Raw genomic sequence first — 22,602 nt, forward strand, 5'->3', positions numbered from 1 at the left:
CTCTCTTCTCGTTATCCGCCAGGCCTCAATCTCCGCTAATTTCAATTTGCCGCCACTCATACCTCACCTGTCTTTCAACAACATCTTTGCCTCTGTACTTCCGCCTCGACTGACATCTCTACTCAAACTCTTTGCCTTTACAAATGTCTGCTTGTGTCTGTGTATGTGCGGATGGATATGTGTGTGTGTGCGAGTGTATACCTGTCCTTTTTTCCCCCTAAGGTAAGTCTTTCCGCTCCCGGGATTGGAATGACTCCTTACCCTCTCCCTTAAAACCCACATCCTTTCGTCTTTCCCTCTCCTTCCCTCTTTCCCGATGAGGCAACAGTTTGTTGCGAAAGCTTGAATTTCGTGTGTATGTTTGTTTGTGTGTCTATCGACCTGCCAGCACTTTCGTTCGGTAAGTCACATCATCTGTGTTTTTATATATATATATATAATCTCCAAGACAATAAAATTACCCAAGTAATTTTTTAGAAGTTGTAGATAACCATGGGCCAGGACTTGAATGCAGCTCCTATGCAGAATAGGACATGAATCAATAATGGCTTGAGAATTGGTTGTCTTATAATCCGCACAGTCATCTTGGGATGGATGAATACTGGTCCTGTATGGTTTTCAAGGGAATCATATAACATTATTCTTGCAAAATAGTGGCAAGTTCAGGTAACAGTGATGAAACTGCATAGTGATCACAGAACTTTGTCTGCAAAGTAGAGCACAAATGGTTAATAATATTGAGATCTGGTGATGTGATGGTGTGTGAAGATCTGAAAATTCATCCTCATGCTGTGAACAGGGACCTGCCATGTTGGAATGCAGCATCTTGGGACATAATCTTGGTCAGAGGTAGGAAACAGTGTGAAACAAGACTCAGCCAATGAAATTACTTTGTGCTATGATTATTGTTGCGATGCCATTTCCACTGGATCAGAAATCACTGAATCTTTCACTGAGACTTTAAGGAAACAACCTTTGAAACTACTTGTTTTAAACTGAAATCAATAGCATAGACTGGAATGCCAAATTACTATTGAGATGGGCAAATATGGACATAAACTATTCCTAGCAATCTTGTAAAGACGGCTTTGTACAGGAGGCTTATACACTCTGTGTACAGCGAGAGAGAGAAAAAAATAAATAAAAAATCCACTCTGACTGATACCAAGAAGTCAAGAGTTGTCTCTATCTGTTGCAATGCAATAGTGTGCACACAATCAATGTGCACAGGGCGATTGAGGAAGAGAGTGAGTTTGTATCATGTTTACTACTTATTGCTGCCGACTGTAAATAAAATAAGAACTCTGATGTAGCACAAACAAACTATTATGGCCATTATAATTATCCAGGCTGCTATGCTGTGGTCGGTTGATGAATTCTGTGTCAATTCCCAGTGTTTCATCTCCGACTGCGGGAGACATCTTCAAGGGGGTCCGTAGCTCTGGCTTGCTGCTGACTGCCACTAAATTCCGTGTCCGCGCGCTCCTGCGCGGCGGTGTGACGTCACGTGTTTTGAAAACATCAGTGCAATTGGCCGCTGGCGGTCGCCGTTGATCGCCGTTGCCATCACCCAGTAGTGGACGGGTGGTACACATCTTCTTTAACACTGGCATCCATATACCGTTTAATTTCACGCCCTCCTCCTTTCGATTGAAATTATTAGGGTGCTTAGCGATTTCAATTGCCTCCCTGTAGAGCCTTTCGTAATATCCGCTTGTGACCGCTAGTACTTGCGTCGCCTCGAAACGAATATTGTGGTTCCCTGGCCGAAAAGCATGCTCCGCAACAGCTGATCGTTCTGTTTCTCCTCTTCTACAATTGCCCTTGTGCTCTTCCAAACGTTTAGAAACTGTTCTTTTAGTGTTACCAACATAAACATCTCCACAGCTGCATGGGATCCTATACACTCCAGCTTTTTCCAATGGTTTACGAGCGTCCTTGGCAGGCTTACGGTATTCCTGTATCTTCCTGGTGGGCTTGTAAATTATGGTAATATTCCGCTTCGTCAAAATCCTCCCTATTCTTTCCGTTTCGAGGAGACGCAAGTACTAGCGGCCACAAACGGATATTACAAAAGGCTCTACAGGGAGGCAATCGAAATCGCTAAACACCCTAATAATTTCAATCGAAAGGAGGAGGGCGTGAAATTAAACGGTATATGGATGCCGGTGTTAAAGAAGATGTGTACCACCCGTCCACTACTGGGTGATGGCGACGGTGATGGACAGCGGCCAATTGCACTGACGTTTTCAAAACACGTGACGACATGCTGCGGCACGGGAGCGCGCGGACACGGAATTTAGCGGCAGTCAGTAGCGAGCCAGTGGGTATGTTGGACCTTCCATTGAGCTATGGACCCCCTTGAAGATGTCTCCTGCAGTCGGAGATGAAACGTTGGGAATTGACACAGAATTCATCAACCGACCACGGCATAACAGCCGGGATAATTATAATGGAAATGATATTTCTGGCTACAGTTTAGTATCAAACAAACTATTTACATTGATTAAATATAACTCCGCCTTGGGCTTAGGGGTGTGGGACAGTGGCTGATTGATGAAAAATATTAATACTGTACCAACAAATGTTATTTTAATATTGTTTTATTTCACGGTTACGTTGATACTGTCATTGTCACGAGAAGAAATTCTCATTATTGCTGGTCTTGTATTTGTTGGTATGCTTTTAGGTGGAGTGTGTTGTGGTTAGTTACGTAGTTAAGAGATTTTTGTGGGTGATAGTTCCGTGCTGCCTGGGAGTTAATTGGTGCAGAAAAAAAAATTATTGAGTTCATTGGCTGAGACCTGAAAAGCAGTTTCTGATTTTGCCTTTCCAACATCCAAGATATGGAGATTCTTCCACAGGGTCATGGGCATCATATTATTGTATACAAAGGACTGACTTCAGCATTGCAAATGCATTGTTTTCCCTGTTTCATAACTTTCTATATTCTTTATAATGCTTGGGTTTTGGATTTCACATGAAACGTCTGTGTGTAGCATCCTTATTTTTCATAATTTGTGCAATGCTGTTGTCAGCTGTGGAGCAGCTGATTGTGCATACAGGGGAATGTTTGTCATATAAAGCAGTGAGTTTATTAGCAAGTTCATGGATTTTACATTCAATTGTGGGCTCTGTGATTGTTTGATAACATGAGATGTCTTTACTGAAGTAGCATTGTTATATTCTGTTACATTTTACAGCAAATTCATGCAAGTGAACGTGACTATGAGGTGGCAAGCAGCCTTTTGGGAGTCGGCGTGGATTACGCTCATATATCATCGGCAGCATATACGAGAGTACTGTTTCTCTTAAGCAGAGGAATGGTAAGTATAATATATTTCTTATAAAATAATAAAAGAGGAAAGGCCTTGTAGTAGGAAATACCTCCAGGTTCCTTAGATATCGTAACTGTTGTATACTTTGATTAAAATAAATTTGTGATTGACATTTCAGTGAGTCAAATGGTAGGGGCCAGCTGCTAACTAATCATATTTCTTTCTCAGGTGCCACATGCTGTGTTGCCTGTTTTATAAGTAAATCTAGGTTCTTGTCATGTGTGGTTGCTACACAACAGGAACATCGCCGTCCTGTCATTACAGCCTGTCAGTCACAAAGTTATTTTATTCGAGCTTTTGATCTTAGCTTATTTCCTGTGCTGGACTAAGACACGTCTGTACTTGTCAGAGCCCCTCCCTAGGTGTAACTTCATTACAGCACCAGGCCTATCGTCACAGCAGTTTACAGTGCCACAAGCTAAGCCAGCCTAATCTTCCTAGGTATCTGGTTGTTTCTGGATGCAGATTCCTCATTGCCTGTGTGTTCGTTTTACCTGAGAATCAATTATCCATCAGTGGCAGCTATGCCTTAAGTAGGACATTAAACACTTTCTTGACTGTTGAGTTCTCTACATGCTCCACTCTACCAGACCTCTCCCTTACAACCATCACAGTATTCCTCATTTGGACACGTTATCTACTGTGGATGTTTTTGATTGTCCATCATATTGCAAGTCCAGAATCTCATTTCTCATTATTATTATTATTATTGTTATTATTATTATTATTTTAAGTAACTAACAATTATTTTACCTCTGAAGACCAAACTTTTGGCAGAACTGTAAAACGATTGAGGGGGTTAGCATGTTTCCTCGTAAACATTGAGATGAGTTCTTACACAGAGTTTTTTTTTTGCTGTCCGAACTTGTGGTGAGCCTTAGCTTTTAAGTCTTGTTGCACAATTAAACACCTTCTGACACAAATTTATATTTCTCTAGATTTTATGCCACTTAAATGTTGATATGCATCATTGCACATCAAGCTCAGTAGTGGCAATCTCATAGTGGCAAGCCTTGAGTTTGATAGTTGGAGTCTCTTGCACTGTGGGTGTGCTGTCCTTCACAGCAGTGAAAGTTGTGGCACACTGATCTTTATGGCTGCAGAAATTCTTGTTAAGTACGATACAAATTTGTGTATGAAATCTATTTCATTCATTACCCACAAAAGCGTTTGTCGGTGCGAATTTGTTGGGTTGTCATGGTTTGTACCAAATTGAACGGTGCGCACAAAAACATGACAAGATTATTTGTCATATTATGTAGAACCAACTAAGACTGCAGTCCATAACTGCCCAAAAAATTATTGATGGACATCACCCTAAATCTTTTGTATTGTTCCAATAATCAGTCTTTTGCCATCTACCTAATCATCAGAATTTACTTTTGAGGTGCAATGATACCTGTAAATCGGACTGCCTAATCTGTGGTCCTCACTCCTATGATCTTGCTAGGTCCAAATGCTCTTCCAAGTCTTCCACGTTTCCTCTACACAAAAGAGTTATCAAATTCCCTCCATGCTAATGATCAAGAGACAACGGTATTGTCAGGAGTGCCCCAGGGAAGTGTGATAGACTTTTGCTGTTTTCTATATACATAAATAATCTGATGCACAGGTTGAGAGACAATCTTTGTCTATTTGCTAATGATGTTGTAGTGTACAGGAATGTGCTGTAATTGAGTGACTGTAGGAAGACGCAGGCTGACTGGGACAGAATTTCTGTTTGGTGTGATGAATGGCACTAAACGTAGAAAAATATAAGTTAATGCAGGTGAGTAGGAAAAGTAAACTACAGCTACAGTATTACTGGTGTGGTGTTTGACACAGTCACATTAACTAAATAGCTAGATGTAACATTGCGAAGCGACACGAGATGGAATGAGCACATGTCAGTAGTAGGGAAAACGAATGGTTGATTTTAGTTTATTGAGAGAATTTTAGGAAAGCATAGCTGTTCTATAAAGGAGACCACATGCAGAACACTAGTTCAACCCTTTCTTGAGTACTGCTCAAGTGGTAGGGATCTTCACCAGGTCAGATTACAGGAAGGCAGCAAAGCAATTCAGAGATGTTTTATTATGAGGGTCACTCCAAAAGAAATGCACACCATTTTTGTAAAAGTACAGTTTTCATTCTGCATGTGTGAAAGTCTTACAGTGTGTAGATACATCCTTCCCGCTTGTTTTCAAACTTAGTTCAACCTGTTCCCGTGAGTGGTGCCGTCACAGCATGTCTTCAAGATAGCTGCTACACTTGACGTTCGTCAGAAGCAATGTGCTGTCATAGAATTCCTGTGCTGTGAAAACGAGACAGTGGGATACATCCACAAGAGGTTGAAAAAGGTGTATGGAGATGCTGCTGTCAATTGCAGTACAGTTAGTCGGTGGGCAAGCAGGTTACGTGATGAAAACGGGCACGGCAATATTGAGAATTGTCCTCGCAGCGGCAGGCCTCGTACTGCACACACTTTAGACAATGTGCAGAGAGTTAACAAATTGGTGACTGCTGACAGACGCATCACAGTGAATGAATTGTCAAGCTACGTTGGGGTAAGGGAAGGAAGTGTTTGCAAAATACTGAAAGTGTTGGCATTAAAAAAAGGTTTATGCCAGGTGGGTTCCCAGAATGTTGACAGTGGCTCACAGAGAAACAAGAAAAATGGTATGCAGCGGACTTTTGGAACAGTACGAGAATGGTGGAAATGAATTTCTTGGAAGAATTGTGACAGGTGATGAAACATGGCTCCATCATTTTTCACCAGAGACGAAAAGGCTGTCAATGGAGTGGCATCATGCAAATTCAGCCAAGAAAAAAAAATTTAAAACTGCACCATCTGCTGGCAAAGTTATGGCTACGGTGTTTTTCGATTCCGAAGGACTCTTGCTTGTGGACATAATGCCAAGTGAAACCACCATAAATTCTGATACATATGTGACGACACTGAAGAAATTTCAAGCTCGACTGAGTCGTATTCGACCACATCAGCAAAAGCAGGATGTTTTGCTGTTGCACGACAATGCATGGCCACATGTCAGTCAAAAAACCATGGAAGCGATCACAAAGCTCGGATGGACAACACTGAAACACCCGCCTTACAGTACTGACCTGGCTCCATGTGACTTTCATCTCTTTGTGAAACTGAAAGACACTCGTTGTGGAACAAGGTTTGAAGATGATGACTCCCTTGTGCACGCTGCCAAACAGTGGCTCCAACAGGTTGGTCCAGAATTTTACTGTGCGAGTATACAGGCACTGGTTCCAAGATGGCGTAAGGCAGTTGAGAGGGATGGAAATTTTGTGGAGAAATGAAAATATTGTTCCTAAAAGATGTATCTACCTACTGTAAAACTTTCAAACATGTAGAATAAAATATGGATTTAAAAAAAAATAGTGTGCATTTCTTTTGTAGTGACCCTCGTAGATTTGCTACCACTGTGTTCGGTCAACATGTGAGTACTACAGAGATGCTTTGTGAAATCAAATGGGAATCCCTGGAGGAAAGACGACATTCTTTTCATGAAGCATTATTGAGAAAATTTGGAGAACCAGCATTTGCAGCTGACTGCAGAGTAATTATACAGTTGCAAATGTACATTTCACACACAAAGGGAAGATAATAGAAATTAGGCCTCGTACAGAGGATATAGGCAAAGTTTTCCCTCACTACATTTGGGAGTGGAACAAGGAAAGGAATGGCTAATAGTGGTACAAGGTATTGTCTGCCATGCACTGTGTGACAGCTTGCAGAATATTATGTAGATGTAGATGCCAGAATGTTCTGAACTTTCAGTGCATAATCTTCTTTATAAATTGTCTGAGTGATATTGGTGCTGGCAATATATATTGAACATAAAATATCAATATATTTTTTATATATTGCATTTTCAGTATGTTCAAAAAGTTATTATTTTTAGAAAAGTTGTTAGCTTTGAAACAGGATTTTTTATTATTTAATTTTATTATATGGGAAATTTGCATTTGTTTATTTACAGAAAAGTTTTTGTCAAAAAATTTGTTTACCATTTATGAAAATATAACATTTTCATTGCTCTTAAAGTAAAGAAAACCTTTATTAAACCCACATGGCAGTTTGTGACTTCTGAGAGTGATAAACGTGGTGCCCTGAGCCATTATAGCGTTTATTCTTACCTCAGTCAAAATACCCCCTCTCCCTTTCATAATTCCCACTAGGGGAGCACCACTCTTTGGTGAGTATCTGCTTGGCTACCATGGGGTCCCAGCCTGTGCAGCATTGCTTCCCCTTCCTGTGCTGCAAACCTATACTTGGACTGTCTCTTACCTCCTCTGACTTTCCATCGAATGGTCCTTCTGGTGCAGACCCTGTTTGGACTTGGTTCACGATTTTGATCCTGATTTCTAGTTTCACTCCTGGCACTGTCTTCACCTTCTATTAATGATTATATGGTCCCTTTTATTGGATTTGACCTGCCAGCCTTTCCAAATTTTACAGAAGTGCATGTCATGCTGGGAAGGTCACCCACTGTGGTGTTTGCTCTGCCCCTGTGCCCTTCCAACCTGGCACCCTATCTTCTTGTTGTTGCAGTACACCCATAACCTACCGTGCGGTAGCCATCCTGTTGGGGGGGGGGGGGGGGGGGTTGGGGGGGGGGGGTCATCAAGAGCCTGTGTGATGGTAGCCGCCTGACCATGCAGGGGGTCACACTGTTGCCTGCAGTGCACATTCTCCATGTATGCCATGGACTATAGGGACTATGTACCCATTATGACTGGGGCACGGGGACTGGCTACGAATTAATGGCCAGATATCCGTTGCATGGCTGGATGGTGCCCGTGGGGAGACCACCCTGCTCCCATTTGAAGTGGGTGGCACCATGGCAGATAGTTCACAAATGATGCAAGTTAAACTCACTCTTGCTGGTGGTCACATGGCCGCAGCAGTATCTTCAAATGGAAACTCCTTGTAGAGTGCAACAGAGTATGATCCCAACATGTTCTCTTCCCTTGCCACACTGGAGAGGAGCACAGGACTGGACAACAAGGAGCAAAATCCTCCACCCAATACTGGGTCTGTACAAGGACCTGTGGGGGCACCTTTTGGCTACAAAGCCATTATTTTATGTGGAAACCATTGAAGACAAATATGGGGAAGTCGCAGGTGAATAGCGGTTCCCTTCTTGGTAAATCATCATCTCCTCCGCAGTCACACATGCTGCTCTCTTGTAAAAGATTGTGTGAGATTCCAGTGATGTTACTCCCCACAAGTCTTACTATGGTCCAGGGTGTCTTCTTCTGCAATCTGACGATGAGCCGCGGACCAACTTATAACAGCAAGGTGTGCACTTAATCCATCGTGATTTAACATTTTAATGTTCGTATAATAAGTTGCCGTCTCTTTAATCTAAGAATAGATGATCAATGCAGCTAGCCGCTACCTCTGTGTAATGTCTTCTCTGTATAGACGTGTATCTGTTGTCTTTAAGATCCCTTCACCTTCACACATAAGTCTATACAGTAAAGTGAGGCTCTCCCAGTTCTTGGCTGATCCGTGAGAAGACAGGCGAAAAATTAGACTAATGGAGGATTATTAGTATTATCTCTGTTTTCATTCGCTCTCTCTCTTTCTCTCCTTTATCTATGTATAGTTTTTAATATAAGATTTCATTACGTGAGATAGTGATAAAAAGAATCAGCCAAATAGAATCTTTGGTGGAGTCCTTCGTCTTGGTAATCAGCGGCTGGCTTGCTGTAAGAGATCTTTACATTTATTATTACTGTTAAACACTGCAGTCAGTCGGGAGAATCAAGTGTTTGGACAATTTGTTCCTTTTACGAAAGATTGCGAATTCCAGATGTGTACGAAGCCTTTTTGGACGATTTAACGCAGCCTCAGTGATTGCAGGCTCTCTTTGACACAGCTGAAACTTCCCCAATAATTACAGGGCCAACGTGATCAACAAGTGATTCAGAAAAAAACTCATTCGTTCATTCACTCCAGAACAAAAAAGTCACAAACCTTATTTATGGAGGAAATCGTGTATTAAATCCACCTCCATTACATGTCCAGATCTCCGGTGATTCCACGCCTTAATTATTTTCCTTTAACAATCTCTTTCTCTTCAAAACTAACCGCTAGCGGCACAAATGTTAATTGGCTCGCTTTAGCGAGAAGAAAAGCAGAATATGTATCTCTCAGAAGCACGTCAATCCCTCAACTGATACTCCAGAAGCTGTCCTAGTTACCACTCTAACAACCATGGAGAACGCATATATGCATCTCTGTTATTTCAAAGATTAAATGCGCTAGAAAATACTTTGGCGTCGACGAGCTGTTGCCGCATATATTACGAGAAAATCAGATCAGATAACTTTTCCAAAGTGAATGAATGTGGATGGTTTGATTGAAAATGATTAATTGGTGTGTGGTAGAGGGTATTTGCTGTGGGGACATTACAGTGACCAAGGGAGAACAGAGTTGCTTCTGGGGCCTTCATCTTGGATTTCGAAGGTGGTATTTGCTTGAGAAGGTCAGGGTGATGGTCTATCGGTGTGATGTGAAGCCCCATGTTCTACTCCGAAGAGATGCTTCAGGTGTATGAAGATCAGACATATGTCTTCCCGTTGCACAGCTACCCATGTCTACAGGGATTGTGGAGGTCCTCTGCGCACAACTGTTCCTTGTGCCCCTCCCCCCATCTGTGTAAACTGCACCAAGCTCCACTCCCCTACTCACCAGATTGCTCTTCTTTTAAGTATGAGAAGAAAATCCAGAAGTATAAGAGCCTGGGAGAGATCACGTAACAAGAGGCCAGAAAAAAGTATGAACATCTTAATACCAGATAAATGACACACTCTTACGCTACAGCTGCAATGTTGTCACCTACTCTGTTGACAGTGCCTTCCTCTTTCGCACCTCTTACAGTGGGCTTTCAGAACCACTGATATTTCCTCCCCTTTTGGTAGCCAACCAAGCCATACCCTCGTGGACCCCAGAGATCACTGCAGCCATATAGATCATAGGCAGGCTCTCCAGTGCCATAATCAACACCCTTCACTGGAGCACCTCATTGCCTTTAAACGGCTCTATGCCCATGTCAGCTGCCTCATAAAATCACGAAAGCAAGAATTCTGGGAGTGGTATGTTTCCACCATTGAATCAAGTACCTCTCCACCACAGACATGGGAAAAGATAAGATTAGCCTACAGCTTCCAGTTCCTTGCAGGTGCACCAAATATTTGCTTAGATGGTGCCATTTATACTGATCCAGACACTCTCGCTGAACATTTTGCTGAACATTACACTCGTGCATCTGCGTCTGAGAACTACCATTCCGCTGTTGAGCTCATAAAACAGCAGGTGGAATGAAAACACTTATCTTTTACTACCTGACACTTGGAGCCATATAATGCTCCATTCAGTGAATGGGAACTCTCCAGTACCCTAGCACCTTGCCCTCATACGACCCCAGGACCAGACTGCATCCACAACCAAATGCTGAAACCTCTGTCAGTGGACTGTCAGTGTCACATACGTGCCCTCTTTAATTGGATATGGAATGAATGTGTGCCCCCGTTTCAGTGGCAAGAAAGTGCAATAGTTCCAGTACTTCAACCATGTAAGAACCCCGTAGAGATGGACAGTTATTGCCCAATCAGCCCTACCAACGTTCTCTATAGGCTGCTCATACGCATGTTGGGCATGTGCCTGTGTTGTCTGCTTATATCTCAGGGCCTTTTGGCTGCATCTCAGGGTGGTTTTCCCAAAGGCTGCTCATTGTTGATAATTTGATTCACCTGGAGTCCACCATCCAGACGGCCTTTGCACGTTGTCAGCACCTCATTGACATGACAGGACGTGGCATCACCATATCCTTACTACATTATGTGAGTTGGGCTCTGGGATGCACTACCGATTTTTGTCATGAACTTCCTGTCACACTGTACATTCTGGGGTCAAATGGGTGCTTCACTGAGCACCCGCTCCCCCCGTATCCAAGAGAACACGGGTGCTCTCTCAGGGCTCTGTACTGAGTGTCCCCCTCTTTCTGGTGGCCATCGAAGGTCTAGCAGCTGCTGTGGCTTCCCCACCTTTGCCAACGTAAGTGAAAGTGCTGATGACACCACAGTACACTTCACTGCCTCGGTAACATTAACTGGGGTGCAGCTCACTCTACCCATTTGTGGCTCTACAAAGCCCTGATTCAACCCGTCTTGATTATGGGAGTCTTGCATATGGTTCAGCATCACCCTCAGCATTGTGGTTGCTGGGTCCCATTCATCATTGTGGGTTCCAATTTGCAACAACAGCCTTCTGAACTAGTTTTGTAAGCAGCCTTCTAGTCGAGGCTGGAGTCCCTCCATTACTTATCAGGTGCCAACAACAACAGCTGCTGAATTATTCTGGACACTGAACATTCTAACTACTGTATCCTTTTCCCTGGAAGGGAGCTCCACCTCCCACAACAGCAACCCAGAACTAAGTTTAAATTGCTGATGCCCCTGCTCCCATGCCCCCACGCCCATGCCCCCACGAAAGTTATCAGAACTAGACGAAATGGTTGTTTAATAGGTGAAAGGAACTGTTTGTGGACTAGAAACGGTCCAATGGCCAGCTTCACACATCCGTCCACATCAAACCCACCAACAAGCAACAGTACCTCCATTATGACAGCTGCCACCCATTCCACATCAAACGGTCCCTTCTCTACAGCCTAGGTCTTCGTGGCAAACAAATCTGCTCCAGTCCGGAATCCCTGAACCATTACACCAACAACCTGACAACAGCTTTCGCATCCCGCAACTACCCTCCCGACCTGGTACAGAAGCAAATAACCAGAGCCACTTCCTCATCCTCTCAAACCCAGAACCTCCCACAGAAGAAACACAGAAGTGCCCCACTTGTGACAGGATACTTTCCAGGACTGGATCAGACTCTGAATTTGGCTCTCCAGCAGGGATACGACTTCCTCAAATCCTGCCCTGAAATGAGATCCATCCTTCATGAAATCCTCCCCACTCCACCAAGAGTGTCTTTCCGCCGTCCACCTAACCTTCGTAACCTCTTAGTTCATCCCTATGAAATCCCCAAACCACCTTCCCTACCCTCTGGCTCCTACCCTTGTAACCGCCCCCGGTATAAAACCTGTTCCATGCATCCTCCCACCACCACCTACTCCAGTCCTGTAACCCGGAAGGTGTACACAATCAAAGGCAGAGCCATGTGTGAAAGCACCCACGTGATTTACCAACTGACCTGCCTACACTGTGACGCATTCTATTTGGGAATGACCAGCAACAAACTGTCCATTCGCATGAATGGACACAGGCAGACAGTGTTTGTTGGTAATGAGGATCACCCTGTGGCTAAACGTGCCTTGGTGCACGGCCAGCACATCTTGGCACAGTGTTACTCCGTCCGGGTTATCTGGATACTTCCCACTAACACCAACCTATCCGAACTCCGGAGATGGGAACTTGCTCTTCAATATATCCTCTCTTCCCGTTATCCACCAGGCCTCAATCTCCGCTAATTTCAATTTGCCGCCACTCATACCTCACCTGTCATTCAACAACATCTTTGCCTCTGCACTTCCGCCTTGTCTGACATCTCTGCCCAAACTCTTTGCCTTTACAAATGTCTGCTTGTGTCTGTGTATGTGCGGATGGATATGTGTGTGTGTGCGAGTGTATACCCGTCCTTTTTTCCCCCTAAGGTAAGTCTTTCCGCTCCCGGGATTGGAATGACTCCTTACCCTCTCCCTTAAAACCCACATCCTTTCGTCTTTCCCTCTCCTTCCCTCTTTCCTGATGAGGCAACAGTTTGTTGCGAAAGCTTGAATTTGTGTGTATGTTTGTGTTTGTTTGTGTGTCTGTCGACCTGCCAGCACTTTCATTTGGTAAGTCACATCATCTTGTTGCCGCATCCAGTAGTGATAGAACGTGATAATTTCTTGTGCAACAGCAGGTGGGAAGAATCAGACATCATTGGGTTATCCCCCGCCACACCTATTTCATTAAGACCACCTTAAACATTTCATTAACTCGAACGGCGACAGCCGGTCGCTGCCTCGGCAATAAAGCTTCACGCCTCCTAGGTGCAGGTGCATCGAGTTTACAACAGTGGTGTTAGCCACAATTTGTGTCAGTCTTAACGAGTGGGTGTTTTGGCTGACAAGTAACTGTCTGTCATATTTCCGAGCAGGGTTGAATTTTTTAGTTCCTATGTGTAAACTGATTGAGCCTGGCGCTGAAGGTAAAACGACTGCTTGTTTTTACACATCAGCGTTCCTCTAGTTCCCTACTATTGATTTAATACAGGTGTATTACCAAAGTGGTATTTTTAAATTTGCAAAAATGCCACGTCGTCGTGGATGTCGATATAAGCCGGACAACTTCTGCTACATCTGTGGGAAGTTCACTTTTGCCAGAAATAGGAAGAAAATTTCTTCAGTCATAAAGAAAGCATACAAACATTACTTTGGAGTAGAGGTAGGAGACCAAGATAAAGAATGGGCACCACATTTCTGTTGTGATACATGTTACTGCAAACTAATTCAGTGGTGGAAAGGTAAAGAGAATGTGGCGTTGTTTGCTATTCCCTTGGTGTGGAGGGAGCCTAAGGACCATGTTACTGATTGTTATTTCTGTCTAACAGAAATTCAGGGTTTTACAAACAAAAAGTCGAAGAGGCACATTGTTTACCCAGATCTGCTTTCAGCGAGAATGCCAGTGCATCATTCCGACAACCTACAAGTACCTTCAAGAGCACGAGGTCAAATTACGAGTGACAGTGAAATAAGTAGTACTGAAGAAATCACAGATGATGATTCTTTATATCACTGCACAAGTGAGTCATCGCCACATTTGTTAACACAGGCAGATTTAAATGATTTAATATGTGATCTAGCACTAAGTAAACAAAAGGCGCAGCTGCTTGATTCAAGATTACAAGAGTATAATATATTGCACCAAAGTGCTAAAATCAGTGCGTTCAGGCACGGAGAATATGCCTTTATTTCTTATTTTTCAACTGACGAAGCACTGACATTTTGCAATGACGTTGCTGGCCTGATGAAAGTGCTGAACTTTACTTATATTTCACAGAAGTGGAGATTTTTTACAGATGCATCAAAAACAAGTCTGAAGGGTGTTTTGCTCCATAACAGAAATAAAATACCCTCTGTTCCAGTAGTTTGACAAAAGAGAATTACGAATTCGTACAAAGGATTCATTAAAATACAATGAACAAAAATGGAAAATATGTGCAGATTTCAAGGTAATTGCTATGGTACTGGGAATGCAACAAGGCTACACAAAGTATGCCTGTTTTCTTTGCGAGTGGGATAGTCGAGGCCGAAATTCTCACTACGTGAAGAAGAAATGGCCTAGGCGAAGATGGAAAGTTGGCGAAAAGAATGTACAACGTGAAAGTCTGGTAGCTCCTGAATATATACTACTTCCACCGTTTCACATCAAACTGGGTCTGATGAAACAATTCGTGAAGGCCCTGGATCCAACAGGCTGTGGGTTTGCATATCTAGCTACCAAATTCCCCCGTCTTTCAGCTGCAAAAATAAAGGATGGTTATTTGTGGGCCCACAAATCAGGGAGCTGCAGAAAGATGCAAATTTTGAAGCATGTTTAACTGATAAAGAAAAAACTGCATGCGACTGTTTCAAGATGGTGCCGGAAAACTTCCTCAGAAGAAGAAGAGCTACTAACTACAAAGCAATGGTGCAGCATTTCAGGATTTGGGGTGCAATATGTCTTTGAAGGTACATATGATGGACTCTCATCTGGACTACTTCACAGAGAGTTGTAGTGACCTATCGAATGAACATGGGGAAAGATTCCATAAAGACATTTCTACCACAGAAAGGCGCTATGGAGGGAAGTGGGTACCTTCTATGTTAGCAGATTATTGCTGGAATATCATTCGAGAGAAGAAAGATTCACAATACAAGAGAAAAAAGTGATGTGCATTACAAGGCAGTGGCTCATTGTTTGTCAATTTTCTGTAATTTCTCATGTCAAATAAATGCTTCAAAGTGAGTACACAAAGGTTACTGTGTTATATGTTAGATCCCACCCTCCATTAATGTGATGAACTTATAATATCATAAAGATGTGCATTTGTTTGTCGATTTTCACCTCACATTTGCTGCACTATATCAGAAACTGAAAAGAGAAATAAAGTTGCGATTACTCATAAACTATCCCTGACAGAAAAAAACCAAAAACAGTTTTCAATTCAGCACTCAAAATACAACTAGGATCACAATATTTTTTATCAGAAATAGAAAAAAAGATTTTTTTTGTAGAACAGTGTAATCTGAGTTCGTCTATACTTTGTTGACTTTTATATCTATTTCAGGACTTCAGATGTGGATACTACATAACACTAAATAAGGAGAGCTATAAGTTAGCCTAATTTTTGTCTCTCACCTATGGCATCCAATACACTACTTCCAAACAATGCCTAATCATTTCTGCCGTGACCAAACTGTCCATTCACAGCCATATCTTTGAGTTATCTAAGGTAATAGAAACACATTATTATTTAGGACTAGTTCTCATTGTAAACTAACATTGCTACTTCATGTATGTCAGATGAAACAATGTACCAGCCAAAACTTAAAACTCTACACTGCATCAGCAATATTGGGGGGGGGGGGGGGGGGGGGGGGGGGGGGGCGCGCATCGATTATTGCATCCTTTTGTGACTTTATAGGGCTCTCATCCTACTGTGCTTGGACTGTGGATTGGCAGCCCCTTTCGTGGTACATCTTTTCAACCCAGTTTATCACTGTGAGGTCAGACTTTTGCTCTTTGAATGAGATCCACAGATAATTTCCCTGCATAAGTGAAGCTACTTCTTGTAGATGTACATGTAGAAAAGAAACTCTGAAGTTAGTGGTACCCACAATTTTAAGTCATGACGCCCGAGCAGTGAACCTAGGTTTGCATTTTATCTGACATGCATGGTTTATGTAATCTTACTTAAAACTGGCAATATAATCTTGCTGGTCTTCAGCAGAAATGACTGATTGCCTCCCACCACAGCCCTGGAGAGCCCCTGGCTGCTTGATTGACCTATCATCCTGAATTTTAAATTCATTTACACTTCTGTATTCCATATTCCTTATTACCTCAATCCAAGGGTGTAACCTCACTGCCTTCTACAATTTACCACACTATGCGTGAATTCGAAAGTAAAATTCTATGTACCGACTTGACAAAAAATCCTAGGAAGTTCTGGTATTACGTTGAATCGGTAAGTGGCTCGAAACAGCATATCCAGACACTCCGGTATGATGATGGCATTGAAACAGAGGATGACACGCGTAAAGCTGAAATACTAAACACCTTTTTCCAAAGCTGTTTCACAGAGGAAGACCGCACTGCAGTTCCTTCTCTAAATCCTCGTACAAATGAAAAAATGGCTGACATCGAAATGAGTGTCCAAGGAATAGAAAAGCAATTGAAATCACTCAACAGAGGAAAGTCCACTGGACCTGACGGGATGCCAATTTGATTCTACACAGAGTACGCGAAAGAAGTTGCCCCCCCTTCTAACAGCTGTGTACCACAAGTCTCTAGAGGAACGGAAGATGTCAAATGATTGGAAAAGAGCACAGGTGGTCCCAGTCTTCAAGAAGGGCCGTCGAGCAGATGTGCAAAACTATAGACCTATACGTCTGACGTTGATCTGTTGTAGATTTTTAGAACACGTTTTTTGCTCGCGTATCATCTCGTTTCTGGAAACCCAGAATCTACTCTGTAGGAATCAACATGGATTCTGGAAACAGCGATCGTGTGAGACCCAACTCGCTTTATTTGTTCATGAGACCCAGAAAATATTAGATACAGGCTCCCAGGTAGATGCCATTTTCCTTGACTTCTGGAAGGCGTTCGATACAGTTCCGCACTGTCGCCTGATAAACAAAGCAAGAGCCTACGGAATATCAGACCAGCTGTGTGGCCGGATTGAAGAGTTTTTAGCAAACAGAACACAGCATGTTGTTCTCAATGGAGAGACGTCTACAGACGTTAAAGTAACCTCTGGCGTGCCACAGGGGAGTGTTAGGGGACCATTGCTTTTCACAGTATATATAAATGACGTAGTAGATATTGTCGGAAGTTCCATGCGACTTTTCGCGGATGATGCTGTAGTATACAGAGAAGTTGCAGTATTAGAAAATTGCAGCGAAATGCAGGAAGATCTGTAGCGGATAGGCACTTGGTGCAGGGAATGGTAACTGACTCTTAACATAGACAAATGTAATTTATTGCGAATACATAGAAAGAAGGATCCTTTATTGTATGATTATATGATAGTGGAACAAACACTGGTAGCAGTTACTTCTGTAAAATATCTGGGAGTGTGCGTGCGGAATAATTTGAAGTGGAATGATCATATAAAATTAATTGTTGGTAAGGCGGGTACCAGGTTGAGATTCATTGGGAGAGTCCTTAGAAAATGTAGTCCATCAACAAAGGAGGTGGCTTACAAAACACTTGTTCGACCTATACTTGAGTATTGCTCATCAGTGTGGGATCCATACCAGGTCGGGTTGACGGAGGAGATAGAGAAGATCCAAAGAAGAGCGGCGCATTTCGTCACAGGGTTATTTGGTAAGCGTGATAGCGTTACGGAGATGTTTAGCAAACTCAAGTGGCAGACTCTGCAAGAGAGGCACTCTGCATTGCGGTGTATCTTGCTGTCCAGGTTTTGAGAGGGTGCGTTTCTGGATGAGGTATCGAATATATTGCTTCCCCCTACTTATACCTCCCGAGGGGATCACGAATGTAAAATTAGAGAGATTCGAGCACACACGGAGGCTTTCCGGCAGTCGTTCTTCCCGCGAACCATATGCGACTGGAACAGGAAAGGGAGGTAATGACAGTGGCACGTAAAGTGCCCCCCTCCACACACCATTGGGTGGCTTGCGGAGTATAAATGTAGATGTAGATGTACGAGACTTTACTCTTCTTTTATAGCTAATGTTGTTTTTTCCTTCTTTTACTTTTGTTTGATCCCACGTGAACATATTAACACTCGATTTTTGTTGCCCATCACATTCCTTATAGAACCATTGTATTGATTTGATAGTCCTAGGATGAAAGGAGCAATGAACCAGCCATCCACTTCAATTACTCCTTCATTAACCCAAAAACATGAAACCTTAAACTATTTGGTTTTTGTTACTTTGACAAACTTAAAATCCCAAATATATTTGGGCAACTTAAGAACACACCTGCGAAAACATGAAACATCTCTTACACCCGTTTTAGCATTGATAGTTAAGTGTGTGAACACGAGAGATTATCTGGTCCTACATTTGTAACCTGGCTGTTGTGTTGTCTTTACTCTGTGCAGCTTTGGATACTGGACAACAAAACTGTTTAGGCAATGCCTTCAAAAAAGGATAGCTAGAGCAATCCTGAGTTTGACATCGAATTTAGCAGCTGAAAGTGAAGAAGAATGTGATGTTATTGCATTAGAGACTGAAAGTGATGACAGTTAGTTAGACAAGTAACGTGTACTTGTCAGTGGTACGACATAAATACATCCACCGTGTTCCAGCAAGCTCCTCCAAGATTTATGTTCACAGGAAACCATTACAAAATACATTGTTCAACTTCAGAGCTGCACGGAAACCAAAAAATGACTTAATGACTTCAGGTTTCAGGATATATTAGTCAAAATCCAGTGCATGACTATACTCGGGTTTTTACTGTTGGTAATTTCAAAATTTTGTAACTCATTGTTTTGAGCTTTAAAAGCTCTCTGTGTCTGCATGTAATGTCATTCATTATAGGAGGTTTTTGATTAATAAAAATATTATTTTTTGGAATGTAATGTGGTGAAAAATCAGTATGTTAGAGAGAAAATAATTCTCCTAAAAACAGCATTTGGAATTCAGTAACATATACACTTTTATAGCACTTCTTAGTATCTCAGTTCAATGATGGCTTATTGTAATTGTGGTCAGTTGTGTTCATTGCAAGTGACTGGTGTGAATATATTTCTGAGTGATCTGTTACTTTGCCCATTTATACTCTTCATCTGTTACGTTTTTGTTGATTGGAGGAAACAATTTGTTGGCTCTTCATTTCTTTAACACTTCCCAGCTCAGTGGCAATTAGTATAGGCAGAGAATTGATCCTACAAACAAGGCAGTGTTTGAAAAAAATGAAAAACATTCATCAAGCATCCTCTTACCCTGTTCTGGTTTTCATAGTTTTGTGATCGCAAATTCCTTTCACTTTTTGCTCTCGTCACAATCAATCATTGGCGTTTGAGTGTTTTATGAGTTTAACATTATCTATAATTTTCTTTAGTAAATATCATACCAAACATACCTTAAATTTCATACAGTCATCGAACAGAATATGTGAGATCAATGATTACATGCATCGAATATCCAGTAAAGCGGAGCTGCTGTGTCGCAGGTTGGCACAACAAAAAGACTGTCACAAATAAGCTTTCAGCCAGTAAGACCTTCATCAAAAATAGATGACAGACACACATCTGCATGTGCATGCATGCACCCCCCCCCCCCCTCCACACACACACACACACACACACACACACACACACACAGACTGCAGTCCCTGGTAACTGTGCGTGCCTTTAGTTGCAAGAGACTGCAGTCGTATTTGTGAGTTGCATTTGCACATGTGTGCGTTCGTGTGTGTGTGTGTGTGTGTGTGTGTGTGTGTGTGTGTGTTTGCGTGTGGGGTCTATTTTTGACGAAGGCCTTACTGGCCAAAACCTTATTTGTGACAGTCTTTTTGTTGTGCCTAACTGCGACTCTGCATCTCCCCTATATGGTGAGCAGCAACTTTCCTTTTCGTAATATTGTTACATTCCATTCTGGATTTTCTGTTCTTTGACAGTACCCAGTAAAATTGCTTTGAAAATGAAACCATGAAACCTTAGTATATCCGGTAAATATAACAATATTTTGTCACCATACTGACAATGTAGTATTGAGGTATAAATATATTATTTGTACAAAAATCAATATTTCCAACATATTAATTTATTGTCGTAATCTCTACTCCAGCCAATGTTCTCTTACACCTAACTCTCTTCAGACTGGCAACAAAATCCAAATCTACATCTACTTCTACATCAATACTCTGCAAACCACTGTTAGCTGCTTGGCAGGGGCTACGTCCCATTGTACCAGTTACTAGGGTTTCATCCTGTTTCATTCACACATGTAGCTTGGGAAGAATCATTATTTGAATGCCTTTGTGCTTGCAGTGATTATTCTAAACTTATTCTCATGATACCTATGGGAGCGATACCTCTGGGATTGTAGTATATTCTTAGAATTATCATTTGAAGCAGATTCTTGGAACTTCAGACTTTCTCGGGATAGTTTGTCTATCTAAAAGAGTCTTCCTTTTAGTTCCTTCAGTATCTCTGTGACACTCTGCCATGGATCAAAGAAACCTGTGACTATTCATGCTGCCCTTCTCTGTATACCGTATTTACTCGAATCTAAGCCACATCTGAAAAATGAGACTCGAAATCAAGGGAAAAAAAATTTTTCCCGAATCTTAGCCGCACCAGAAATTTGAGACTCAAAATTCAAGGGGAGAGAAAAGTTTTATGCTGCACCTCCAAATCGAAACAAAGTTGGCCCATTGTAATATGAGACACAATTTAGGTCGAATGAATGACGATACAGCTACAGTAGTTTGGTTCGAGTCGTAAGCTTAGCAGTTAAGCTTTACCAGGTAGCCATTGCTATGCGTCAGGTGCTCCGTCCGTATTTATATGGGTACTCTTTCTTTATCACGTGCTTAATCTAGTTTTAATTGATTGCTTATTTTTCTTTGATCTGTTAAGTGCCGTTCTCTTTGTTATAGGTGTTTACGTCACTCTAAGCTGAAAATGCATTACTGTTGTGTGTCATGCATTGTTTGTCGCATTCTGATGATGAGTGTTCACGACCTGTCGCCGCTCGCGGCATGGCTTGCTTTTGTGCGCGCTACCGCCGCTTAGAATAAAAAAGGAGAGGAATGGTCTCATTAGCGAAACAATGGCAAGAGACTGCTATTTGTTGTTACTTACACTGCTGCTTTCTTTGATAATGATCAACAAGAACCAAATAATAGACTGCGTATGATAGATGATGTTCTGAATGAGAGTTTAGCGAAAATTTTTCTCCGTTTGAAAATCTTTGCAGACGCCTCTTAAGTACATTACATTCTGCACAGAAATTAGTCATCTTAGATTTAAAAATCTAGTCAGTTGCCGTGCTTCATTTCTGACTGTATCACTATTAGGCATAAGAGTAATACGAATATAAACATGACATGATATGTATATTCTTCCGTGTTTACTGTTGTCTCACTCTAGTTTTGTAGTGTATTAGGCAGACAGGATCTAAATGAGATAGCAGCAAACACGAAAGAATACATGGCAAAATGTTTATATTCGTATTATTCTTATGGTGAAGAGAATACTGCATGTGAGTCACAATTCATAAAAGTTCCTATTAAGAACCATCTCTTCTCACAGGTAGGAATAAATTCAGAATGTAGAGTTGGCCATATTGACAAACAGTATTGACAGTCGGATTTTCGTAGTACGTTGAAATGCTGCTACATTCGAAGATGAACAATACAGAATTTGTATTTACTTCGAAACTTCGTGGCAGATTAAAACTGTGTGCCGGACCGAGACTCAAACTCGGGACCTTTGCCTTTCGCAGGGAAGTGCTCTACCAACTGAGCTACCCAAGCACGACTCACGCCCCGTCCTCACAGCTGTACTTCTGCCAGTACCTTGCCTCCTACCTTCCAAACTTTACAGAAGCTCTCCTGTATTTATTAACATTTAGAGCAAGTTAGCAATCTCTGCACCACTTTGAAATCTTATCAAGAGGTAGCAATATTTATGCAGCTTCTTTCAGATAGTACTTCATTATAGATAACTGCACCATCTGCAAAAAGTGTGACTGTACTATTAATATTGTCTGTTAGATCATTAATATACAATATGAACAGCAAAGGCCCCAACACATTTTCCTGAGGCACACCCAAAGTTAGTTCTACATCTTGACGGTGACTCTCCATCCAAGATAAAATGCTGTGTCCTCCCTATCAAAAAGTGCTCAGTCCAGTCATAAGTTTCACTCTATACCTCATATGATCGTACTTTCGACAACGAGCATAGTTGTGGTACTGAGTCAAATGCTTTTATACAGCTATGCTATTATATAGTAATCTCTGTTTCTTTAGAAGTTCATTTACAGTGACTGTATAC

General features: G+C 41.9%; 1 protein-coding gene across 1 annotated transcript in view; it reads left to right on the forward strand.

Moving 5' to 3' along the window:
• The window catches only part of LOC126484152 (MAU2 chromatid cohesion factor homolog), a 190,748-nt gene that overhangs the window by 27,238 nt on the left and 140,908 nt on the right, over positions 1–22,602 (forward strand). Inside the window, exon 3 of the mRNA XM_050107550.1 lies at positions 3,204–3,326. Coding sequence (XP_049963507.1) covers positions 3,204–3,326 — 123 coding nt within the window. The remainder of the gene's footprint in view (positions 1–3,203; positions 3,327–22,602) is intronic.

This window comes from Schistocerca serialis, chromosome 6 (assembly GCF_023864345.2).
Source record: "Schistocerca serialis cubense isolate TAMUIC-IGC-003099 chromosome 6, iqSchSeri2.2, whole genome shotgun sequence".
In the NCBI taxonomy this organism is placed as follows: domain Eukaryota; kingdom Metazoa; phylum Arthropoda; class Insecta; order Orthoptera; family Acrididae; genus Schistocerca; species Schistocerca serialis.